The sequence below is a fragment of the Maniola jurtina genome, chromosome 11 (assembly GCF_905333055.1).
Source record: "Maniola jurtina chromosome 11, ilManJurt1.1, whole genome shotgun sequence".
Lineage (NCBI taxonomy): Eukaryota > Metazoa > Arthropoda > Insecta > Lepidoptera > Nymphalidae > Maniola > Maniola jurtina.
The window spans coordinates 9,059,186-9,080,132 of NC_060039.1; the positions used below are offsets into that span (position 1 = coordinate 9,059,186).

The 20,947-nt window shown below is 47.3% G+C and overlaps 3 protein-coding genes across 3 annotated transcripts; all 3 read right to left on the reverse strand.

The window, feature by feature from the left end:
- Positions 1-9,532: 9,532 nt before the first annotated feature.
- On the reverse strand, positions 9,533-10,678 carry LOC123869725. The gene has a single exon (XM_045912724.1). The coding sequence runs from the start codon at positions 10,676-10,678 to the stop codon at positions 9,533-9,535; it is 1,146 nt and encodes a 381-aa protein (XP_045768680.1).
- Positions 10,679-11,033: 355 nt separating this feature from the next.
- On the reverse strand, positions 11,034-13,538 carry LOC123869726. Its single transcript, XM_045912725.1, has one exon. The coding sequence runs from the start codon at positions 13,536-13,538 to the stop codon at positions 11,034-11,036; it is 2,505 nt and encodes an 834-aa protein (XP_045768681.1).
- Positions 13,539-15,134: 1,596 nt separating this feature from the next.
- On the reverse strand, positions 15,135-15,929 carry LOC123869727 (spidroin-1-like). Its single transcript, XM_045912726.1, has one exon. The coding sequence runs from the start codon at positions 15,927-15,929 to the stop codon at positions 15,135-15,137; it is 795 nt and encodes a 264-aa protein (XP_045768682.1).
- Positions 15,930-20,947: the final 5,018 nt, after the last annotated feature.

The following is a 20,947-nucleotide window of genomic DNA, read 5'->3' on the forward strand; positions in this document are numbered from 1 at the left end:
GACGGAGTTCTATAAAAGGAAAGTTGATTGCTGCAAAGTATTTATTTTGCTACCAACGGTATCGTACTTTGTACTGGATTGGCCATTCCAAACAAAAACAACAAAAAAAATTTGATGCGTCAATTCGCAAGGTTGCGATCAGGCTTTTACTGACCTTTACAAAATGATTGTGATTTCGTACGGCTCACCATTTCTGGCGTATAAAAAATTATTCACATTACAATACAGCCTTTATTAAATACTAGCTGATGCCCGCGACTTCATCTGTCGAATTATGTTTTTAAAAATCTCGAGGGAACTCTAGAATTTTCCAGAGTAAAAAGTAGCCTATTTCAATCTTCAGGTATTTTATTATACCCATACAAAAAATCACGTCGATCCTTTGCAGCGTTGTGACGTGCAAACAAAGTAATGAACCAAAAACCAACAAACAAACACAATTCCGCATAATTATACGAGTAGCACAGATTATCATACTATAGGTAGTGATAACAAAATAAATAAAATATATATTGAAACTGTTATCGTTATGTGCTAAAATAGGCAAAATTGAAATTCAAGAGCACGTGAAACAAAAACAAGAAGTTTATAGTTGTTGTTCTGAATCCGTATCACAAAGTTCGGGAGCTCAGGCCTGATCTAGCGGCGATCGATGTCCCGTCGCACGGAGCCTCTACAGATTACAGGGCCATTTACATATCAAACGTTTCTATGAATCTGCACCCGATTGGTAATGGTGTCTTTTAAGTTTCATATACCATAGGTTCATATACTAAAATTTTCTTCATTTTGTTATTATAAATTGTAAGGAAAGTATCATTTTGGTGTGTAAAAATCTTTCAATTGAATACATAGGTAAATTGTCCATTGTATAGTCGGTTGTGTTAGTTATGATATGAAACAATCTTGTAACAATTCAGTGAGGCTAAAAGCCGAAAGGTTTGCCTTTTTTAATTTGTGTTTGTTTATGTAATTTTTGACATCATTTGATTAGCAATAAAACTCATAAAGGCATATAGTATACTCATATAGGCATAGGTAATTCAGATTGGGAAATCAAAGGGGCCCCGCAAAACACAACCACAAACATACCCCAGTTTTTAGCTTCGTCTTCGACAATTTATACAAAAATCCTGAAGATCTTTGCCATTGCGCGCTCAATGCCCGACAAGTGCACACCATAAATACCTATGTCCTATACTACACAAACATGCAATATGCGGTCGACGCGCGGTTATTGCAAATCATATGAAGATACCTTAAATTCAGACTATGTAGCCATGTACCGTACGATTCGAAGTTTAAATTCGAAAATTCAGAAACATTCCAATACTTTTGAAAGCTTGGACGCAAAAGTTGGCAGTCACGAGTACTACTTTAAACTCCTCTCAAAATCCCCTTGTAAAGTGCAGATTTTTTCAACTCATATACACGCTTTGATCACTGTTTTTTAACCACAATTGTGGTACCACCACACCACAACCACACCACACAATTGTGTAACCACAGTTGTGTGGTGTGGTTCTACATAATTATGTAGAATTGCATTTTTTTAATCTCAAGCAAGCTATGGCTCAAATGAAGCAACTTTTTAATTATTTTTGAAAAACGAAATTGGAGACTAATCGTTTCAGTGTGTTAGCATAACGAGGGTACAATGATAATAATTAGAAAATGTCTGCATATTCAGTTCAACTCAGCCATCTCATGTCTGGGATTTTTCTATTAAAACTTGCTCTGTAACGTATTAAAACTTTACCTTTTGACGCTTAGTTATATAGTCTGTTCTTTTAATTCTTAAAATGTTTAAAACCTAGCTTTAGGCTGCTTTTCCACAAGAGATGTGCTATACAGCCATTCTGTGAGCTTAGCTACGAAACCATGTAACTGTTTCTACTAATGCTAACCGGTGTAGTGGAGTGGGTGGGATAACACTTAATATTATAAAGGTGAAAGTATGTGTGTATGTTTGTTACTCTTTCACGCTCACACTACTGGACGGATTTGGCTGAAATTTGGAATGGAGATAGATTATACTCTGGATTAATACATAGGCTACTTTTTATCCCAGAAAATTAAAGAGTTCTCACGGGATTTTATAAACCTATATTCATGCGAACGTAGTCGCGGGCATCAGCTAGTTTGTTATAAAGATATGCTGAGCGAGGTAAATACGTAAGGTGTACAATAGTACCTATTTTAAATAAATGATTTTGATTTTGATTTGATCGTTTAACCCGTTTCCACCAATGCTAAGCTACACGAAGCATTGAAAATTATTGCTGGATATTATACATCCATAGCAACGTATAGCACATCTCTGGTGGACAAGCAGCCTAACTTTTGTCTTCAACTTCACCTCTTATAGTTCAAGTCAATCTGAGTTCGGATTTTAGTAGACAGATTCTCATCAAAGTTCGAGTTAGAAAGATAATTTAGATGTTAAATAATAATGATAATTTAGTTGATAATTTAGATGTTTAATTGAGACAATTTAGATGTGACTAATATTTTGATAATATTACAATGACGGCACAAAAAATAAACAGAAATATAATTTATAACTGATTGATTTGATATGTGTACCTACTCATATCCATTACAGTATTGTAGAATGTAACTTTTTATGGTGTACAGTAAAGTATACTATGTAACTTATAAAAAAAGAAGAATAAAAAAAGTTAAATATTTATTTTACTTTTACATATCTTTTGTCTTCTCAAAATAGTGTAGAGCAAAGTCACAATCCGCATTTGTCTGGGTATTGGTTTATAACTTCAGAAGTACAGTACCTACTTAGTAAATTATAAAATGACTTTTTCCATCATGTATAACACGATCACATATTTTATCCTATAAAAATATAAATAGGTCAGCGCATCCGTGGGCAACCGGGGCGAGTCAGCTAATTATACTTAATAATATCACTAAATGATGCCCGCGACTTTCGTCCGCGTAGAAATCTTTATTTCGTACCAAAATAAATTAATAAATACTTAAAACTCTTCATAAAATTACTTACCTTGGAAACTAGGATAGCTCGTGAGATGGAGTAAGAACTTCAAGTTTTTACCCCTAGTTGAATTCCATTCAAGTTAAATTAAACACTCATCCAAGGTTAAAAAGTTACCTATTATCAGTTTCTGGGATGCAAGGTATCTGTAATACTCCAAGCCAGCAGACAAACAGATAGTAAGACAGACACTTTTGTATTTGTAATAATATATAAATCGATTTGTGATAATGTGAACTGACATTCAGAGTATTATAGGATACAGTGGTTTTTCAGCTTAATTTGTAGTGACTACTGGCTTTACATATTGTTCTGTTAATGACGTAGGAACCCCAACCAATATAGGGTAGCAACGAATCTACTGTGACAGGGCATTCACCTCGCATTCGAGCAGCCCCAGTTTTTGTTACAAAATCAATATACTTACTTACTTGTATTAAGTACAACGATATATTAACCTATTATAAATGTGAAACATCAATTCGATATACTTAAGCTTTGTTAAAAATTAAAGTCCTCCAACCCGCTAATTTAGTGTTTGTTCGGGATACTTTGTGGTTGTCTCAAAAAATACTGTACCTACGAATTTCATGGTTCCTAGGTACTATTTGCGTGATTGCAACTAAGCGCATTCATTAACCTAGATATAATAATAAAAAAAATAAGTAAATAAATAGTCAGGCCTACAAGGATTACAAAGTGAGATCAGCCGTTTCCTTATTCAAAGTAAATTCAAATTCAAAATATTTTTATTCAATTAGACTTTTACAAGTTCTTTCGAATCGTCAAAAGCATCTACTCGTACTACTGGTTCGGAATGCCTTTCCTACCGAGAAGAAAGGTGTTCTGAAATTACTAAAATCTCTTACTGTTGTAAGAGTTCTAATTGTTCTAATTCTAATTGAATGATATGTCTGAGCGCAATTAAAATATCATACAGTACTTACCTTTAGAAATGCAAATTCTAAGCCTCTGTTGGCTTCGTGCCAGACTAAATGAATTTTAATGCGAAATCTCAACGTCGTTGTCACATATACTTCAAAGTTTGAAGATCACAAGGATTTTAGTTGAAGTTCAATAACTTTGTCGTTAAATCTAGGTACTTAGGTATTTTTGCAGTAGGTTCTTGCTTTTCGTGATTGATTTAACTTTGGAAAGTTAGGTATCTAATTTAAATGTTTTTACTTTTTAATTTCAGTTTGCATCATGAAGAATCTCTGGATATCATCTCAAAAACTACCTGCTGCACAATATTTAGTTACTTATACCAAGAGCTGGCGCTTATTAGCCCAACGGCTAAGCCTAGCCAATCAGCTAGGCAATAGCGCCAATGTATTAGGCACTATGGCTATTAATGACCTCTTGGACGGTGTATTTTTTCCTAATAAGTACATATTAACTTGAGCGGATGGGTCTTTAGGAATCCCGTGGGAACTCCTAGCCTATGTCCGTCCCCGGCATATAAGCTAACTCTGTACCAAATTTCATAAGAATCGGTTAAACTGTTGGGCCGTGAAAAGGTAGCAGGCAGACAGACAGACAGACACACTTTCGCATTTACAATGTTAGTATGGATGTAGGTATATATTTTTCTATGTACTGTAAAATTTGTGTATTTAGTTACTAATTTCGAAATTTTCTAGCTAGATTTATAAAAACAAATCTTTCTAATTTATTCAACTCATATTTAGGTTGAAATTAAAAACCAAGCATAAATTATTCAGAACGACAATTTATGTAAATATCTAAGTATGTAAGCAGTCATGTTTAAGGCCTACGGCCCACCCAATAATTACAATAATCTATGTAAACATGTGTAAATAACTCACGTTTACATGATACCCCACACGACAACCCCTTCTTGTATAGGTAATGCCTAGCTACGAGTACGTATTCGAGTCTTTTAAAGGCGTCTAGAGGTAATCTTATTATTCAACTAAGTAGATGACCCGCAAAAAGGCATGTTGCGGATTGTAGTGCTGAAACAGCGTGTGATTTATTCGAATCGGGTTGTTCCAGCGTAAATCAAAGCTGGACGTCAAATGAAAAACAAGTGTAAATTAAAAATTTATAATACCCCCGACAAGTGAAGGTTACATTAACTAGAAAAGAGCTGATAACTTTCAAACGGCTGAACCGATTTTATTGAATTATAGCTAAGAACACTCTCGATCCCACCTTTCAAACAAAAAAAACTAAATTGAAATCGGTTCATTCGTTTAGGAGCTACGATGCCACAGACAGATACACAGATACACAGATACACACGTCAAATTTATAACACTCCTCTTTTTGGGTCGGGGGTTAATAATAATGTACGTTAGTCGTCACTAAAAAATCCACCCCTAACTACCATCTACGTCGGGCCTAAACAGGTCGATCTATCGTTGAATACCGCAACTTAACGCGGCGAGCCCTATTTAATGCTTTCAAGGTAATTTTCCAATTTTCTTTTCAATTTCTACCAGTACTACTTTGAAAACTTTGCTTTTGTAAGTAAGTTAACCGCTTAAGTGTAATTTTGCTTAAGCTTTCGCCCTAAAGGCGAACACACATTAAGACGGACTGTAAACTGTTTTGCTAAAGTGCAAACTACACCTTTTGCGCTCCTACCAGTAGGTAAGTTCTATCAGTATTTTTAAGCTTCTAATTTTTATTTTTATTATTATACTAGTTTATTATTGACTGCGATTTCACCTGATGTTATCATGCCATCAAGATGGAAACGGGCTAACCTGGGAAGACTGTGGCAGTTTCATTAAACCCTAACCAGTTTCTTCGCGGAATTGGGTGGTACGTACCATCCACAGCCGAACTTTCCAACAGACCAGACCAGCGACAATTTAGAAATTATGAATTCCCAAATTACCTTTGCTGGAGATTGAATTCAGGAACTACCTCTTATAACATCTACGCAATACGAATAGTACATCTAGTAAGACTAAATATGTAAGCGTTCTATGACTATTCTAATATTAACATCTACACTTGGCGGGAGATGGAAAGTGTATAATTCATGATGGACTTCTCCTTCAGATTGTTTTCTAGTTTTCAGTGAACAATTTATCTGTTTTGAAGTAACTTTAACAATTATCTTGGAGCTTACCTTGTACAAGTTATAAACTTAGAGGTATCTAACGAGGCAACTTCGCTATTAATACGCAGAGTGCGGTAAGCTGGACACTTCGAGTTTGTGAGGATTTCAGTAATGCCAATAAATACTTAAATCATATGAAAAATGCAGAGCTCGCGAACAAAACGGTGTTTAATTGGACGAAATTAAAACTAAAAAATTAGGAGCAAAAAAACCGAATTAAATTGTCTCTATCTGAAACCCATCAAGGGATTAAAACGTAGTATAAGGGTATTACCCGTAGTACCCATTGACCTAGAATCATGAAAGGTAGATACTTAACAGAGTCTTAGGTAACGCACAAGTTAAGGAAAAAATCCGAAAACCGTGAATTTGTTACATCAAAAAAAAGAAAGTGTTATTTCTTGTACGATGGTACGGAACCCTTCGTGTGCGAGTCCGACTAGCACTTACTTAACTGGTTTTTGTCATGTTAACACAAATTCACGGTTTTTAGATTTTGTCTTTAACTTGTGCGTTACCTAAGACTCTGCTAAGTATCTACCAAATTTCATGATTCTAGGTCAATGGGAAGAGCCTTATAGGTTTTGGTTCCCCTGACGTTTCTTGACAGACACGACAGACAGGCAGACAACAAACTGATGCTATAAGTTTCCTTTTTTCCTCTGGAGAAACGTAAGATAAAGATCATGTGACATAACGAGCCCGAGTCTAGTTAGTGAAAAACGCTAAACTAGAATTCATGTCAGCAAAACCACAAGATAAAAGCAAAAATAAATGGACCACAACGAAATTCGTAGCAACAAAGACCCAAAAGTCAGTGCTAATTGGTGTTAAGTCGGCTCAAGCTGACCACACGCCGGCTTGATAAGAATATCCTGGTATTATCCTTGAGGTATTTACTTACTCGGTCGGAACTTAACTGCGAATACTCTTTTAAGATACCAGAATAAGGCGGGACTTAGAAGAACTATCTAATAATAATATTATTAGATCATTTTACTAAGTCCCGTTAGGAATCGTACCATTAAAAATAAATGTTAGGATAAAATTAAATTACGTCAAAGTATTCATGATCTTCAGTGAGTTTCGTTAATTAATTTCGTGAATTAGATAGGATAAGATAGGCTTGCGCTTATAAGTGGGAAATTACGGGTTCGGCAGAGGCAGTTTGGCAATTTATAATTTCTTAAGTGTATTCGACACGACCGGAGAAAGATCAGGCGCAGAACCGACGGCTTTACGTACTAACTCCAGATTAATGCTGAAAATTTCTTAACAGAAAAATCCAACTAATTTTTGACTCGACCTGGGAATCGAACTCAAGGCCTCGTCATCCGAAGTCGAACATACTAACTCTAGACCGACGAGGCAGTTAAATCTAAATACGAATATTTTACAATATGACGTAATAACAGAAACTTAATTATTATGGTACATTAATATTATATGCCGGCTCAATATGTTTAGCTCTCTAGATCTCAGATAGGTAATACAACATTCCATTCAGACACAGAGCAGCCCATTATTAGCTACTCTACTGCTATTGATGTTCACGGGCGAAGATAATCCCTACTAACCACTAGCCAATCCATCATCTCATCCAGAGCCGTGTGAGCCGTGATCCATACAAGGGCCCCGGAGGCACCCCATTTGGGGCCCCTTTAGAAAATTAAAAAACCCTAATGAACACTAAGGCTCACTTACACAAGGACTTAATCAATTTCATCATCATCATCATCATCAGCCTGTGGACGTCCACTGCTGGACATAGGCCTTCCCTAAAGAGCGCCACCACACCCGGTCCTCAGCCTTCCTCATCCAGCCACTTCCCGCCAGCCGCTTAATATCATCGGTCCATCGTGCTGGAGGGCGTCCCACACTACGTTTAATCAATTTGCCTTTGTGCAATTACTTCTAAGTTAAAAGAGCCGATATCTTTGTTTTAATTGATTTACTGGATGAAAAATACATCTAAAGCTCTGGATTTCATCCTATCCTGGATCATCATCATGCTGGGAGCTCTCTTTACCTAGATTTTATGGCAAAAACAGAACTGATCTATATTTTGTACGAAAACAAACCAACGTTCATATTAGGCATGTTTAGTTATTAATTTTATTATTAATTGAATAGGTCCATAGTACTTTTTCTATTAGCATGCTATTGTCGAAATAATACTAACGTAGTTAGTAGTGTGGGGGGTAGCTTTCCTAGGGTATCGAACCTCGCCCCCAACCCCGAGGTGCAATAAAAATGCGCTATGTCGTTCTGCAGTCTCCAGCCAGGCGTAGTGAGGCAGCGATTTTCCCAGTTTTCCGATTTTCTTGTCGCTGACTCGTGTTCGGTGATCAGTGGAATGTCCAGTCGAGACACCCCCGCGTTTATATATATTTTTGCCCAATTATCTAGAATATTCGCTGCCTCACCCCCTCTGTGGTTAAGCCTTTATTTTTCCCATTTTCTATTTACATATTATGTTGATTCCTTAACTAATACTTAGTCTAGTTTATTTACAATACCTAGAATCATGCATGCTTACTCTGCGACATCTATTTTCCGAATAACGGCGGAATTTCGGATTTTGCATATTTATATGACCCTGCCCCGCACCACCGAGGCTATAAATATCACCCGCGCCAGGTCCCCGCATTCATTTCGCGAGACGCGGTTGCAGCGAAAGTATGCATGTTACAAGTACAATTTGGTATGCTAGACGTCTAGATTTATCTAGACTACCTATAATAAATGTTCTACATATGTTACTTTACTAAATAATTACATAAATTAATTCTAGTGTTTGGATCTAGATTTCCTAGGTCTTTACTTCTTATATTTGCAGTCTTTGGTTTTAAAAGGCTAGATCTTGATCAAATGAATCGTTTACAACATATTATTTTCCTGTTTTCTATTTAATCTACGGGTAATGGATTAAAGAAATTATTCAACCTTAAGCCCTAGGTTTTAGCCTTTTGCCTAAAACCTAGGTGTACTGTTTTTTCCCAGATTAGGGATCGCGCTAATCTTTATTCGTATAAACAAAAAACATTTACAATTATTCAATACTTTCTAAGTTATTTACATTTTTCCTTAATAACTATATCGAGTTATATTTCCGCAAATACTAGACCTAGATTCTATTTATTATTGGTTTTACATAGTTTTCTTAGTTATCTACCTATACTTATACTTTAAATTAATGTATTCTTTATTAATTTGCCAAATTCTTATAAGATAAAAACATAAGTTAAAACTAATTTTCACCCTAGAATGCTCGCTCCTGATTGGTCGAGAGCGCTTTTCTGCTCGCTCATGTAGTTACTTCGCCAGTCTTGCAGCGGAACGCGGCTCCTCGTGCACATAATTTTTAACTTAGAATGCTCGCTCCTGATTGGTCGAGAGCGCCTTTCTGCTCGCTCCTGTAGTTATTTCACCGGTCTTGCATCGGAGCGCGGTTCGTCGTGCACATTTCTCCCGCCGGTCGCAGCATGCGGCTCTAATACTGGTAGCACGACGATCCTCTTGCTTGGTCTTTTCAGCACGTGCCCGTTGCTCGTCGTCACGTCCACGACGCGTACTTCGTCGTCCGGCCCTGGATATACTCGAGATACTCGTCCTCGTGGCCATACGTTCCTGGGTAGGTTTGGATCGCAGATGATGACTAGATCGCCGACTTTGGGGTGAGAGCCGGTATGGTAGGGCTCCCGCCGCTGTTGTAGCTGGGAAAGGTACTCCTTCACCCAACGTCTCCAAAACTCGTCCGCCAGATGCTGTGCGCGCCTCCATAATTTTCTCGCAGACTCGTCCTTTTCTGAGAACCGCCCTGGTGCTGGTACGTGGCTGTTTGGCCCCAATAGTATGTGGTTTGGAGTCAGCGCCTCGGGTTCATCCGGCGTCACTGGTACATGTGTGAGTGGACGGGAATTGACGATGTTCTCCGCCTCGGCAAGTAGTGTAGCCAGGGTCTCGTCGCTTGGATGCTTCTCATGCAGCGTGACGCGTAGGCTTTCCTTCACCGACCGCACCAATCGTTCCCACGCGCCGGCCATGAACGGTGCCGCGCTCGGGACGTTGCACCAGCGGATGCAGCGTGCGCTGGCCTCCTCCTTGGTCGCGTTGATGATCTCCTCGGCTGCCTCCTTGAGCTCGCGGTCGGCAGCTTTAAAACACGTGGCATTGTCGGTCCACAGTTCAGTCGGAACGCCCTTTCTCGCCAGGAATCTGCGCAGCGCCATGATCGCTGAGTCCGCGCTCAGTGACGTCACAACCTCAAGATGTATAGCTCTCATCGTAAGACATGTGAAGAGCGCCACCCATCGTTTCTCGCGGTGCCTGCCGACGGTTACTTCCATCGGTCCAAAGTAGTCAAGGCCCGTGTATGAAAATGGCCTTGTATGATGACTGAGTCGCGCCGGTGGTAGGTCCCCCGTCGACGGTGTCATTGGCTTCGCTTTTCTTAATTTGCATATCGGACAGTTCCTTATAACACTTTTCACCGTAGGTCGTATTCGCGTGATCCAGTATCGTTGTCGTAACTCGTTCACAGTCAACTCGACGCCGCCGTGATGCATTTTTTCGTGTACATATTGTATATACATTTTTGTATATTTATGTTCTCCATCTAGCAGAGCAGGGTTGACCGTTTCCATGGTGATTTCCGTAGTCGCTTTGATTCTTCCCCGTAGACGAATTAGCCCATCATTTTCCAAGTAAACACTCAGACTTGCGAGCTTGTCACGTGGGCCGGGGGCGTTTCCCCGTATGATGCGTTCTCTTTCACTCGCGTATGATTGTGCTTGCACTTCTCGCACCCATAGTTTTTCCGCTTTTAGAACGTAATCTGATTCCAAATGCAAGAATTTTCTTTTTTCTCTTCTTTTCACACTCGTACTTGAGTCCTTTTCGATTTTTCGGCCCCTTGTCCAGTTAGGATCTTCTGCGGGATTCGGTTTTGTACGTTTTCTTTTCGTTGCGTCGTATTTCCTTGAGAACCGGATCGCGGTCTAACTTTTTTTCTAAAGTCTTCAATCGCTTGAAGGCGTCATCGTAGTTGTTAGGTACAACGAAGTCATCTTGTTTCCATAGCAACGAAGTTTCGAAGCGGCCATCGGGCAATCTTCTACTATTTTCCTTTTGAATTTTCATCGCGCGTTCCTCTGGATCACTCTTCTGTCTTCTGGGACTGATACCGAGAGCTTCAATGTCGAAGAACTCCTTCCTCATATTTTCCATTTTGTTATCTTGTTCCTTGAGTATAATGTGACCACAGAAGGCAACGTCCTCGTGATATGACGTGCGACATCCGTGTAGAACCCATCCTAGTCGTGTATTTGAAGCCACCGGTTGATCTCGACGACCGGTACGGATCTCCAATGCCGACAATAACTCCCAGTTATCTTGACCGATAAGTATCTTCGGGCTCGCGTTCTTGTATATCAATTTATCTTCAATTTCCTGTAGGTGTGCGCAGTCCCTTAGTTCTCTTTGTTCGATATTCTGTTTCGTAAACATAAGGCGTTGTACTGTGCGGGCGCTTCGTAACGTAAACTCTTCTTCATTGAACCGTCCTCGTATCTTGACGTCGACGCGTCGGCTATTTTCGTGCCTCACTGTTTCATTAAGGCCTTGTACCCACATAGGATCCCGCGGCCCATCGAGCTCCAATATTTCCGCCAGGTTTTCGTCGATCAACGTGATAGTGCTGCCGTCGTCCATAAGGGCGTAGGTATCGACGCGGGCCCCGGTGGGTCCCGTGAGCGTGACCGGTGCAATCTTCAAGTATGCTTGTCGGCTTCTATTGCTGGCGTTTTCCACGATTTCCACCGTAGACGTGACTTCAGCGACGACCGGCGATGGCGGCGACGGTGAAGCCTCTCTTTTCTTGTGATGGAGAAGTCGATGATGCGACATACTGCAGCCGTCGTGACCACACTTCTTGGCCCTGCACGTAGACCGACGATGCGGGCTTCTTAGACATAGGAAACAGATACGATGCTTCTTTACAATTTCCCAGCGTTCGTTCGTGTTGACGTCACGGAAGCGTTTGCACTCGGGTAACTGGTGGTCTAATTTGCAAACAGGACATTGTTCCTTCTTGGTATTCTGCTCTTTCGTGGAGTAGGTGTGCTCGATCCTCTTCTTCGTATACCTCTCATTATACCCTGAGATGTCTTCAGGTTGCGCGTACGCTCCGCACTTGTCCGCCTCTTCATTTAAAAATGTCGCGAGTTTCTTCAAATCAGGAATGTCCTCCTTTTCCTTCGCAGCATAGTCATACCACGCTTTTCGTAAAATCGGCGTTAATTTTTCTATCGTGGCCTTCACTAACTCTGGATTGTACATATATTGAATTTTCTTCAAGGCTTCCAATGTAGCTATTATATTCGATACTTTATTTGCAAATATACATAGGTCACGTGGGCTATCACTTAATTTTCCAAGCGATTTTATTTTCTGTATTTCGCTTATTGCCAATGCATCAGGTCTCCCAAATCTTCTTTCCAGAGCTTCCATGATATTCTTGGGATCTGGTGAGCTGATGAGTAGACTGCTGATAGCTTCATGCGCCGCCCCCTTGACGCTGCGGCGCAGTCTTGATACATTTTCCGTTTTTGAAAATAACCCCTTGGTTTCTTCATAAGCAGCGCGAAACGTTAGCCAACTACCGGATTGCCCATTGAACACCGGCAGCTCCTGGAGGTACTTCGGTGCGTCTCTCGTCGTCCGTACTGCTTGACTGAGAGCTGTTGCCAGTGAGGTAACATCCACGTTGAGTGGCTGACGCGCAGGCCGGTTTTCTTCTTCCCGGTGTTCGCATTTCCCGTCGTCGTGTCGACTGCGAGCGCCCTGTCCTCGTCCTTCATTGTTCACCTTTTCTGATTTTCCCTCCAGCCATTCTTGAACGTGGCTAGAACGTTCCTCTTTTCCTTCATCTTCATTTTCCGACGCTGACGCCAGGTCCTCTTCGTCCGTAGCGGCAGCGTGATGCTTTTCCAATTGTGCTTGAGCGAGAGCGATAGATGCTCGGATCTCTTCTAACTTCAGGGCGGCCAGTTTTTCCTTCAATTCAGCTTCTTTCAGCTTTCTTGACCCGGAGCGATGTGACTTCGTCGACATGGCGCGCCCGGAGTCCCCTGTTGGTTTTGCCGTGACGTTAGAAGATGTCGTGTTTTTCTTGGAATTTTCCGTGGACGTGGTTGATCCACTTGTGGTGGTACGATCTGTACCCTCGGAGGTTGTGGTGCGTTCTGCACTCTCCGATGTGGCCGCTGACGTGTCGCGGCTTGATGCAGCAGTAGGTCTTGAGACGGAGTCCCTCACACCGCTGGTGGCAGTAGGTCTTGAAGTGGTACTTCTCACACCGCCGGGATGATTCTCACTGACTGGAACAATATTTTCCGACGCGTTGGCTTGAGACCGCGTTGTAGGCATTTTCTTGATTTTCGATGACCCGCACTTGGTTCTGTAGAATTTTCCTTAATCCGGCTCGAAGGACCAAACAATGTGGGGGGTAGCTTTCCTAGGGTATCGAACCTCGCCCCCAACCCCGAGGTGCAATAAAAATGCGCTATGTCGTTCTGCAGTCTCCAGCCAGGCGTAGTGAGGCAGCGATTTTCCCAGTTTTCCGATTTTCTTGTCGCTGACTCGTGTTCGGTGATCAGTGGAATGTCCAGTCGAGACACCCCCGCGTTTATATATATTTTTGCCCAATTATCTAGAATATTCGCTGCCTCACCCCCTCTGTGGTTAAGCCTTTATTTTTCCCATTTTCTATTTACATATTATGTTGATTCCTTAACTAATACTTAGTCTAGTTTATTTACAATACCTAGAATCATGCATGCTTACTCTGCGACATCTATTTTCCGAATAACGGCGGAATTTCGGATTTTGCATATTTATATGACCCTGCCCCGCACCACCGAGGCTATAAATATCACCCGCGCCAGGTCCCCGCATTCATTTCGCGAGACGCGGTTGCAGCGAAAGTATGCATGTTACAAGTACAATTTGGTATGCTAGACGTCTAGATTTATCTAGACTACCTATAATAAATGTTCTACATATGTTACTTTACTAAATAATTACATAAATTAATTCTAGTGTTTGGATCTAGATTTCCTAGGTCTTTACTTCTTATATTTGCAGTCTTTGGTTTTAAAAGGCTAGATCTTGATCAAATGAATCGTTTACAACATATTATTTTCCTGTTTTCTATTTAATCTATGGGTAATGGATTAAAGAAATTATTCAACCTTAAGCCCTAGGTTTTAGCCTTTTGCCTAAAACCTAGGTGTACTGTTTTTTCCCAGATTAGGGATCGCGCTAATCTTTATTCGTATAAACAAAAAACATTTACAATTATTCAATACTTTCTAAGTTATTTACATTTTTCCTTAATAACTATATCGAGTTATATTTCCGCAAATACTAGACCTAGATTCTATTTATTATTGGTTTTACATAGTTTTCTTAGTTATCTACCTATACTTATACTTTAAATTAATGTATTCTTTATTAATTTGCCAAATTCTTATAAGATAAAAACATAAGTTAAAACTAATTTTCACCCTAGAATGCTCGCTCCTGATTGGTCGAGAGCGCTTTTCTGCTCGCTCATGTAGTTACTTCGCCAGTCTTGCAGCGGAACGCGGCTCCTCGTGCACATAATTTTTAACTTAGAATGCTCGCTCCTGATTGGTCGAGAGCGCCTTTCTGCTCGCTCCTGTAGTTATTTCACCGGTCTTGCATCGGAGCGCGGTTCGTCGTGCACAAGTAGTGTAGGTGGATAGACGAGCCCGTCTGCCGTCGAGTGCGCTCGAATCGTTTGCGCACCGGCGTTCGGAGCCCGCTTACAGTCTTTCGGACCATTTTCGCGACTTGCCTGTCCGAAACTCACTGCGTCCAGCGGGGGTGGTTCGAAATCACGCGTTCGTGCTTCCCGGTCTAGTCTCCCGGTCTGCCACAAGCGGCAAGCCCCGGGAGCTGGGCCGGTGGGGTCGACGTGCCGACACCCTTGTCTCGGGCTCACGCCAGGCAAGGACCGCCACCGTTTCGTCCGCCAGCGCTCCGATAGCGCTCTCGCGTCCGCGACTCGCGCTGTGCGCATGCGTTCAAGAAGCCGGTGGTAACGCGCGGAAAGTGCTTCATGCCGCCACCGCCGCTTCCGCAGCGCCGCGCGACGCGCCCGCGCCCCATCCGCCGCAGGGTGTTCGTCCGATCATCGGACACCCTAGAGGCTATTATCGCGTCGGGCCAGGCGACTCTCGCCGCCCGCGCCGCAGCAGCCCTGCACAGCCCGGCAGTGGGCGCCGGCGAAGAGTCCTTCGCCGCGAGCCCACTCGCACTTTCGCCGGCTCCTTCCTCCCCGGCCTCATCGCTGCCGGCCATCTCCTGGCCGGCTAGCTCAGCCGACCCGCGCGCCGCCGATCCGCGCGCCGCCGACCCGCGCGCTTCCGCGCCCCGCGCCGATCTCCGCGCCGTGGCGCCTTGCCCCGACCCGCGCGCAGCCGCGCCGTCTGCCGAGTCCCGCACTGCGCCGTCCCGCGCCGACCCGGGAGCGGCCGCGTCCCGCGCTGACGCGAGCGCCGCCCCGCGCGCCGCACCCGCGCCCGCGCCCGCGACCACACCGACCGCCGCGCCGCGCGCATCGCTCCAACCCGCCGCGCCGGCGACTCTCTCTCCGTCGCCGCGCGCGCCGCGCTTCCCGGCCCCACAGCACAACATCGCTGTGGGCCGTTTTCCCTCTCCGCCGCAAAGGAGAGGAGAGAAAACACCGGCCTTCACTCCACCAAATATGCCGGCCCTGTCTCCGGAACCCATGGAGACCGCGCCGGCGAGTGAGCCCGGCCCCTCCTACGCAGCTGCTGCGGCCGCTGCAAAGAGGCCCAAGACAACCCCGTCGGGCGCTGCTCCAGTGCGCGCTGCGCCAGCGCCCGCCGCCGCCGCCACCGTCGACCCCAGCAAGGCGCCGAAGTCGAAGGCCGCCCGCTACCCTCCGCTGATCGTGGAGGTGCTGCCGGACTGGCCCACCCACTTCCGCGAGCTGAAGAGGCTCCTCGGCCACGCTCCCAACGGACGCCCATTTGGCAAGGGCGTCCGCTTCATACCTAAGTCGGACCAGGAGTTCCGCGCCATCCAGCGCTACCTTACGCAGCTGGAGAGCGCCAGCGGAATCTCCTGGTTCTGCTACTCGCTGCCGGCTGAAAGGAGCCTCAAAGTCGCGATCCGCGGTCTGCCGGCGAACACAGAGCCGGAGCTCGTCGAGGCAGAGCTGCGCGAACTTGGATACGTCCCCGAGCACGTGAGGACGATCCCCGCGCGTCCAGGCAGGCCTGGATGCCTCATGTTCGCGCAGCTGCAGCGAACTCCAGACATCACACCGGGCATATACGAGGTGCATGAGCTCCTCTGTATGCCCGGCATCATCATCGAGGCCTGGCGTGGCAGGAAGGGGCCCGCCCAATGCCACAGGTGCCAGCAGTGGCGGCACAGTTCGGTGAACTGTCACCGACCCCTAGTCTGCGTGGCCTGTGCGGGAAACCACGCAGCCAGGGACTGTCCGCGCCCCAAAGAGGAGCCGCCGACGTGCGCCAACTGTGGCGACGCGCACACGGCGAACAACGCCAACTGCCCCGTGTTCCGCAAGGAGCTGCGGAACCGTAGGGCGGGCACTGTCGCGCGCACCGCACCGGCGCGCGCCGCCGCCGCCGCCTCGACAACCGAGGCCGACGCACCCGGCTCGCTCATGGCTGCCGCCAACCAGCCACAGCAGCAACCGGGCCGCAAGCGCCGCCGCAGACGTGGCAAGCGCGCGCATCCGCGCCAAGACACGGCGCCGGCCGCGCCACAGCCCTCTGCCAAGCGCCCGACGGCGGCCGCATCCGCGGCTCCCGCCGCGCCACAGCCTCCCACCAAGCGCCCGACGGCGGCTGCACCCGCGCCGCCCGCCGCCCAGTCCAAGCCCACCGTGGTCGCCGCTCCCGCGAGGGAGACGAAGGCGAAGCGGAAGGGCGCGCCGCGCCCGGCACCTCAGCCGGCCCCCGGCCACTTGGACTCCAGACTTACCAAAGTCATCGGCACCCTACACCAGGTTCTGTTGGCAATCCAGGAGCAGCGGGATCCAGCCCCGCTGATCCTCGCTTGCATCATGGAGCTCTGCAGCTCTGAGTGAGCTCCGTGTGGCATTCTGGAATGCCGACGGGCTTTCGTCACAAAAAGCCCGTCTTTTCAAGAACCTGATGTCTCAGCGTCGAGTGGACATCGGCCTGATCAACGAGACTCACCTCAGACCAGTAGACCGGTTGAACTTTTCGGGATACCACGTCTACCGGGAGGACCACGCCTCGCCGATCGGGACTGCTTACCGGGGATTAGCAGTTTTGGTCCGTCGGAATGTCATCCACCAAGTGCTGCCAGTACCTCAGCTGCAGACGACCTACGCACTGGGCGTGGAGGTCTGCATTGACCGCCAACCCACCCGTGTGTTCGCCTTTTACAAGCCGCCGACGAATCGCCTCGCAGTGGCTGACGTCCACACCTTGCTGGACTCGCCACTGCCCACGATTATCGCCGGGGACTTCAACGCGAAACACACGGCGTGGAATTCCAACCACATGTGTCCGGACGGCAGACGCCTCCTGGACGATGCAGACCGCCACGGGTACGTGGTGCTGGGGCCAGAGGTCCCGACGCACTACCCGTACGCCGCAGCATATACGCCTGACGTCATCGACATAGCCGTCACCTGTGGCTTGTCCGCCACGCCGACGTTAGACGTACTGGATGACCACCTCATCTCCGACCACCAACCAGTCCTCTTGACGCTGAAGACAACGCCGATGACTTCTCTTCTCCCTCCGCCAAAGCATCGCCAGGACTGGCGAATCTTCGCCGAACACATGGCCAAGCATTCGCCGTCCTTTAGAGTGGAGAGCCCTGCAGACGTCGACCGACTCGCCGAGGACCTCAGCGCGACTATGTCCACCGCGCTTCGAGAGTCCAGACTCGACACTGCAGCCATGCGAAAACCACGCCAGCTCCCATCCTACATCCAAGCGATGCTGGAGGAGAAGAGGAAACTGCGCCGGACATGGCAAAACCAGCGGTGCCCGACCATGAAGACGCGGCTCAACGCTCTGGCCGCCAAGATCTCGGAAGCGTTACAAACTATCGCTGACGAGTCTTGGCATATGACCATCGAGCGAGCCGGCGATGACTGGTCCGGCATCCACCGCCTTTGCCGCCGACTCTCCGGGAAACCGCCTCCGATTAGGCCCCTCCTGGCCGGTGACGGAACCCCACGTTACCGTGCCGAGGACCGAGCGGAGATCTTTGCGGACCACCTGGAGACGCAGTTCACACCGAACCCGACCACAGATGTGCAGCACGAAGAAGCCATCGAGCGACACTTGGAGGCATACTTCGAGTCGCCGATAGCGCCGACGGAAGACCCCGTCGTATTTTCCCCTGGACAAGTCCTTCGGATGATTCGACGAACTAAACTGCGCAAAGCGCCCGGCCCCGATCGAGTCACCAACGAAGCCCTGCGTCACCTACCCCCGCGAGCAATCGCGACGTTGACGCGGCTATTCAACGGGATACTCCGCACCGGGCACTTCCCATCGTCGTGGAAGCTCGGCCGAGTCATCATGATTCCGAAGCAGGGGAAAAACATCATGCAGCCTGGGAGCTACCGTCCCATCACGCTGCTGTCGACGATCTCGAAAGTCTTCGAGAAGTTGCTGTTGCTGCACATCACGCCTCACATTCAGCCACGCGACGAACAGTTCGGTTTCCGTGCCGAACACTCCACCACGCTCCAAGTCTCGAGGGTACTGCACCATCTCGCTGCCGCCATGAACAAGCGAGAGCGGTGCATTGCAGTATTCCTCGACATGGAGAAGGCGTTCGATCGCGTCTGGCACACCGGGCTCATCTACAAGCTGTCCACGTCTACTATTCCCCGTCGAGTAGTTAAGACTGTGGCCACCTTTTTGCGAGACAGACGTTTTCAAGTGGCGGTTGAAGACGCCCTGTCCACGGAGCGCCCCATCCGAGCCGGTGTGCCTCAGGGAAGCTGCCTGTCGCCCGTCTGCTATGGCAGATACACGGACGACATCCCAGTGGTCGGCGACGCCATGCTGGCGTTGTACGCCGACGACGCTGCATTCATAACAAAGTCGATCAAAGGACCGCACGCGGCGATCAAAATGCAGCGTGCACTGGATGCACTTCCCGCTTGGCTGAATGACTGGAGGCTGAAGGTCAACGTGGCGAAGACTCAGGCGGTATCCTTCGGGCGGACTGCCCCGCCGCCACGGGTATCGCTCTTAGGAGAGACCATCGAGTGGACGCCCTCGGCTAAATACCTGGGGGTGACCATCGATAGGGGACTCAAGATGCGATCCCACGTGAAGAACGTGGTCGCGCAGACGCGCGCCGCACGGGCTCTCTTACGCCCAGTGCTGGCGTCCCACCTGCATCTCCGTACGAGGCTGTGCGTCTACAAGACGTACGTCCGCACGCGACTCACTTACGCGGCCCCAGCTTGGTACGCGTTACTAAGCGAAACGGACCGCAAGTCGCTGCGGGCGCAGCAGTCGCTAGCGCTCCGCACCATCGCCGGAGCTCCACGCTTCGTACGGAACGCGGTCATCTCCAGGGACCTGCGCATGGAGAGCCTCGACGACCACGTTCGCCGCCTGAGCACCTCGATGTTCGCGCGCGCCGATGGAGCGCAAGCCCAGCACCTGCGGGGCATCGCGCCATACCATCGGCGTCCGCCGGACAAGTTAGGTCTGCCACGTGACCTGACTACCTGAAAAGACACCACTGCTTCCCCGCCGCTGGCTGACGGGCGCTCGCCGGAACATCGCCGGCGGGCTCGACCTCGCCGAGCCGCGGGCGTTAGCCTCACGGACATCCCACGCCGCCGCAGTAGCCGATCGCTCGCGAACATCCGCGGGCTCGATCGCACTGCCGTGCGGCCACTACCGGACATGACAATCCGGAATTGACACCCAGACCAGTGGTCCAACCCCGTGCCCCGCCCGCAGTCGCAGGCGGCGTAGCCACCACTGAAGAGGGCCATCGCCCTGACCAGTCACCCCGGGACCCGAAAGGGTCCGCGTGGACGACCTCGAGATGATGATGTAGGTGGATATATTGATTTTCCACTACACGCGATGTTCCACCTCCGACTGCCCTAGGACGCAACCGACCGAGGAGCCCCCAAGCTGTGTTCTTTGTAAGGCCCAAGGACATACCGCGAACTATCGTGGATGCCCTAAAGCTCCCAAAGAACCCAAGCGAAGGGGCAAACCGGCCGGCCGCAAACCCGCCGCAGCCCCCCAACCGACCCAAAAATTCGTCCCCGCACCGGCTCCGGCCACAAACGCGTGGGACAAACCACTTCCCAGGGCTAATCCCCCTGCGCCCAAACCCACCCAGGCTCCTCCAGCCAAGCCCGCCCAGCCAGCCCCGGTCAAGGCTCCCGCGCCCTCGCCTAAGCCCAAAACCCTAACGGAACAAACCCTCCAGACGTCCGCAGTAATAAACGCTGCGGATAATCTCAGTTTAATTCAAACTGTCCTCGCCACTATTGACATAGTGGAGATGGAAGTTTTTGCTCGGACCTTCAAGAAAGATCCCGTCTCAGCACTCACCCAGCATCTGGGTCTCCTCCTCTCCATAAAAAACCTCAACTCAACCGTTAATGGGTAGTACGACCACAGGTAGATTAAAACCCCACTCCCTATCTGTCGCGTTTTACAACGCAAACGGCCTTATCGACCAAATGGACGAAGTCCGCGACTTTGTATGTGCACACCAAACAGACA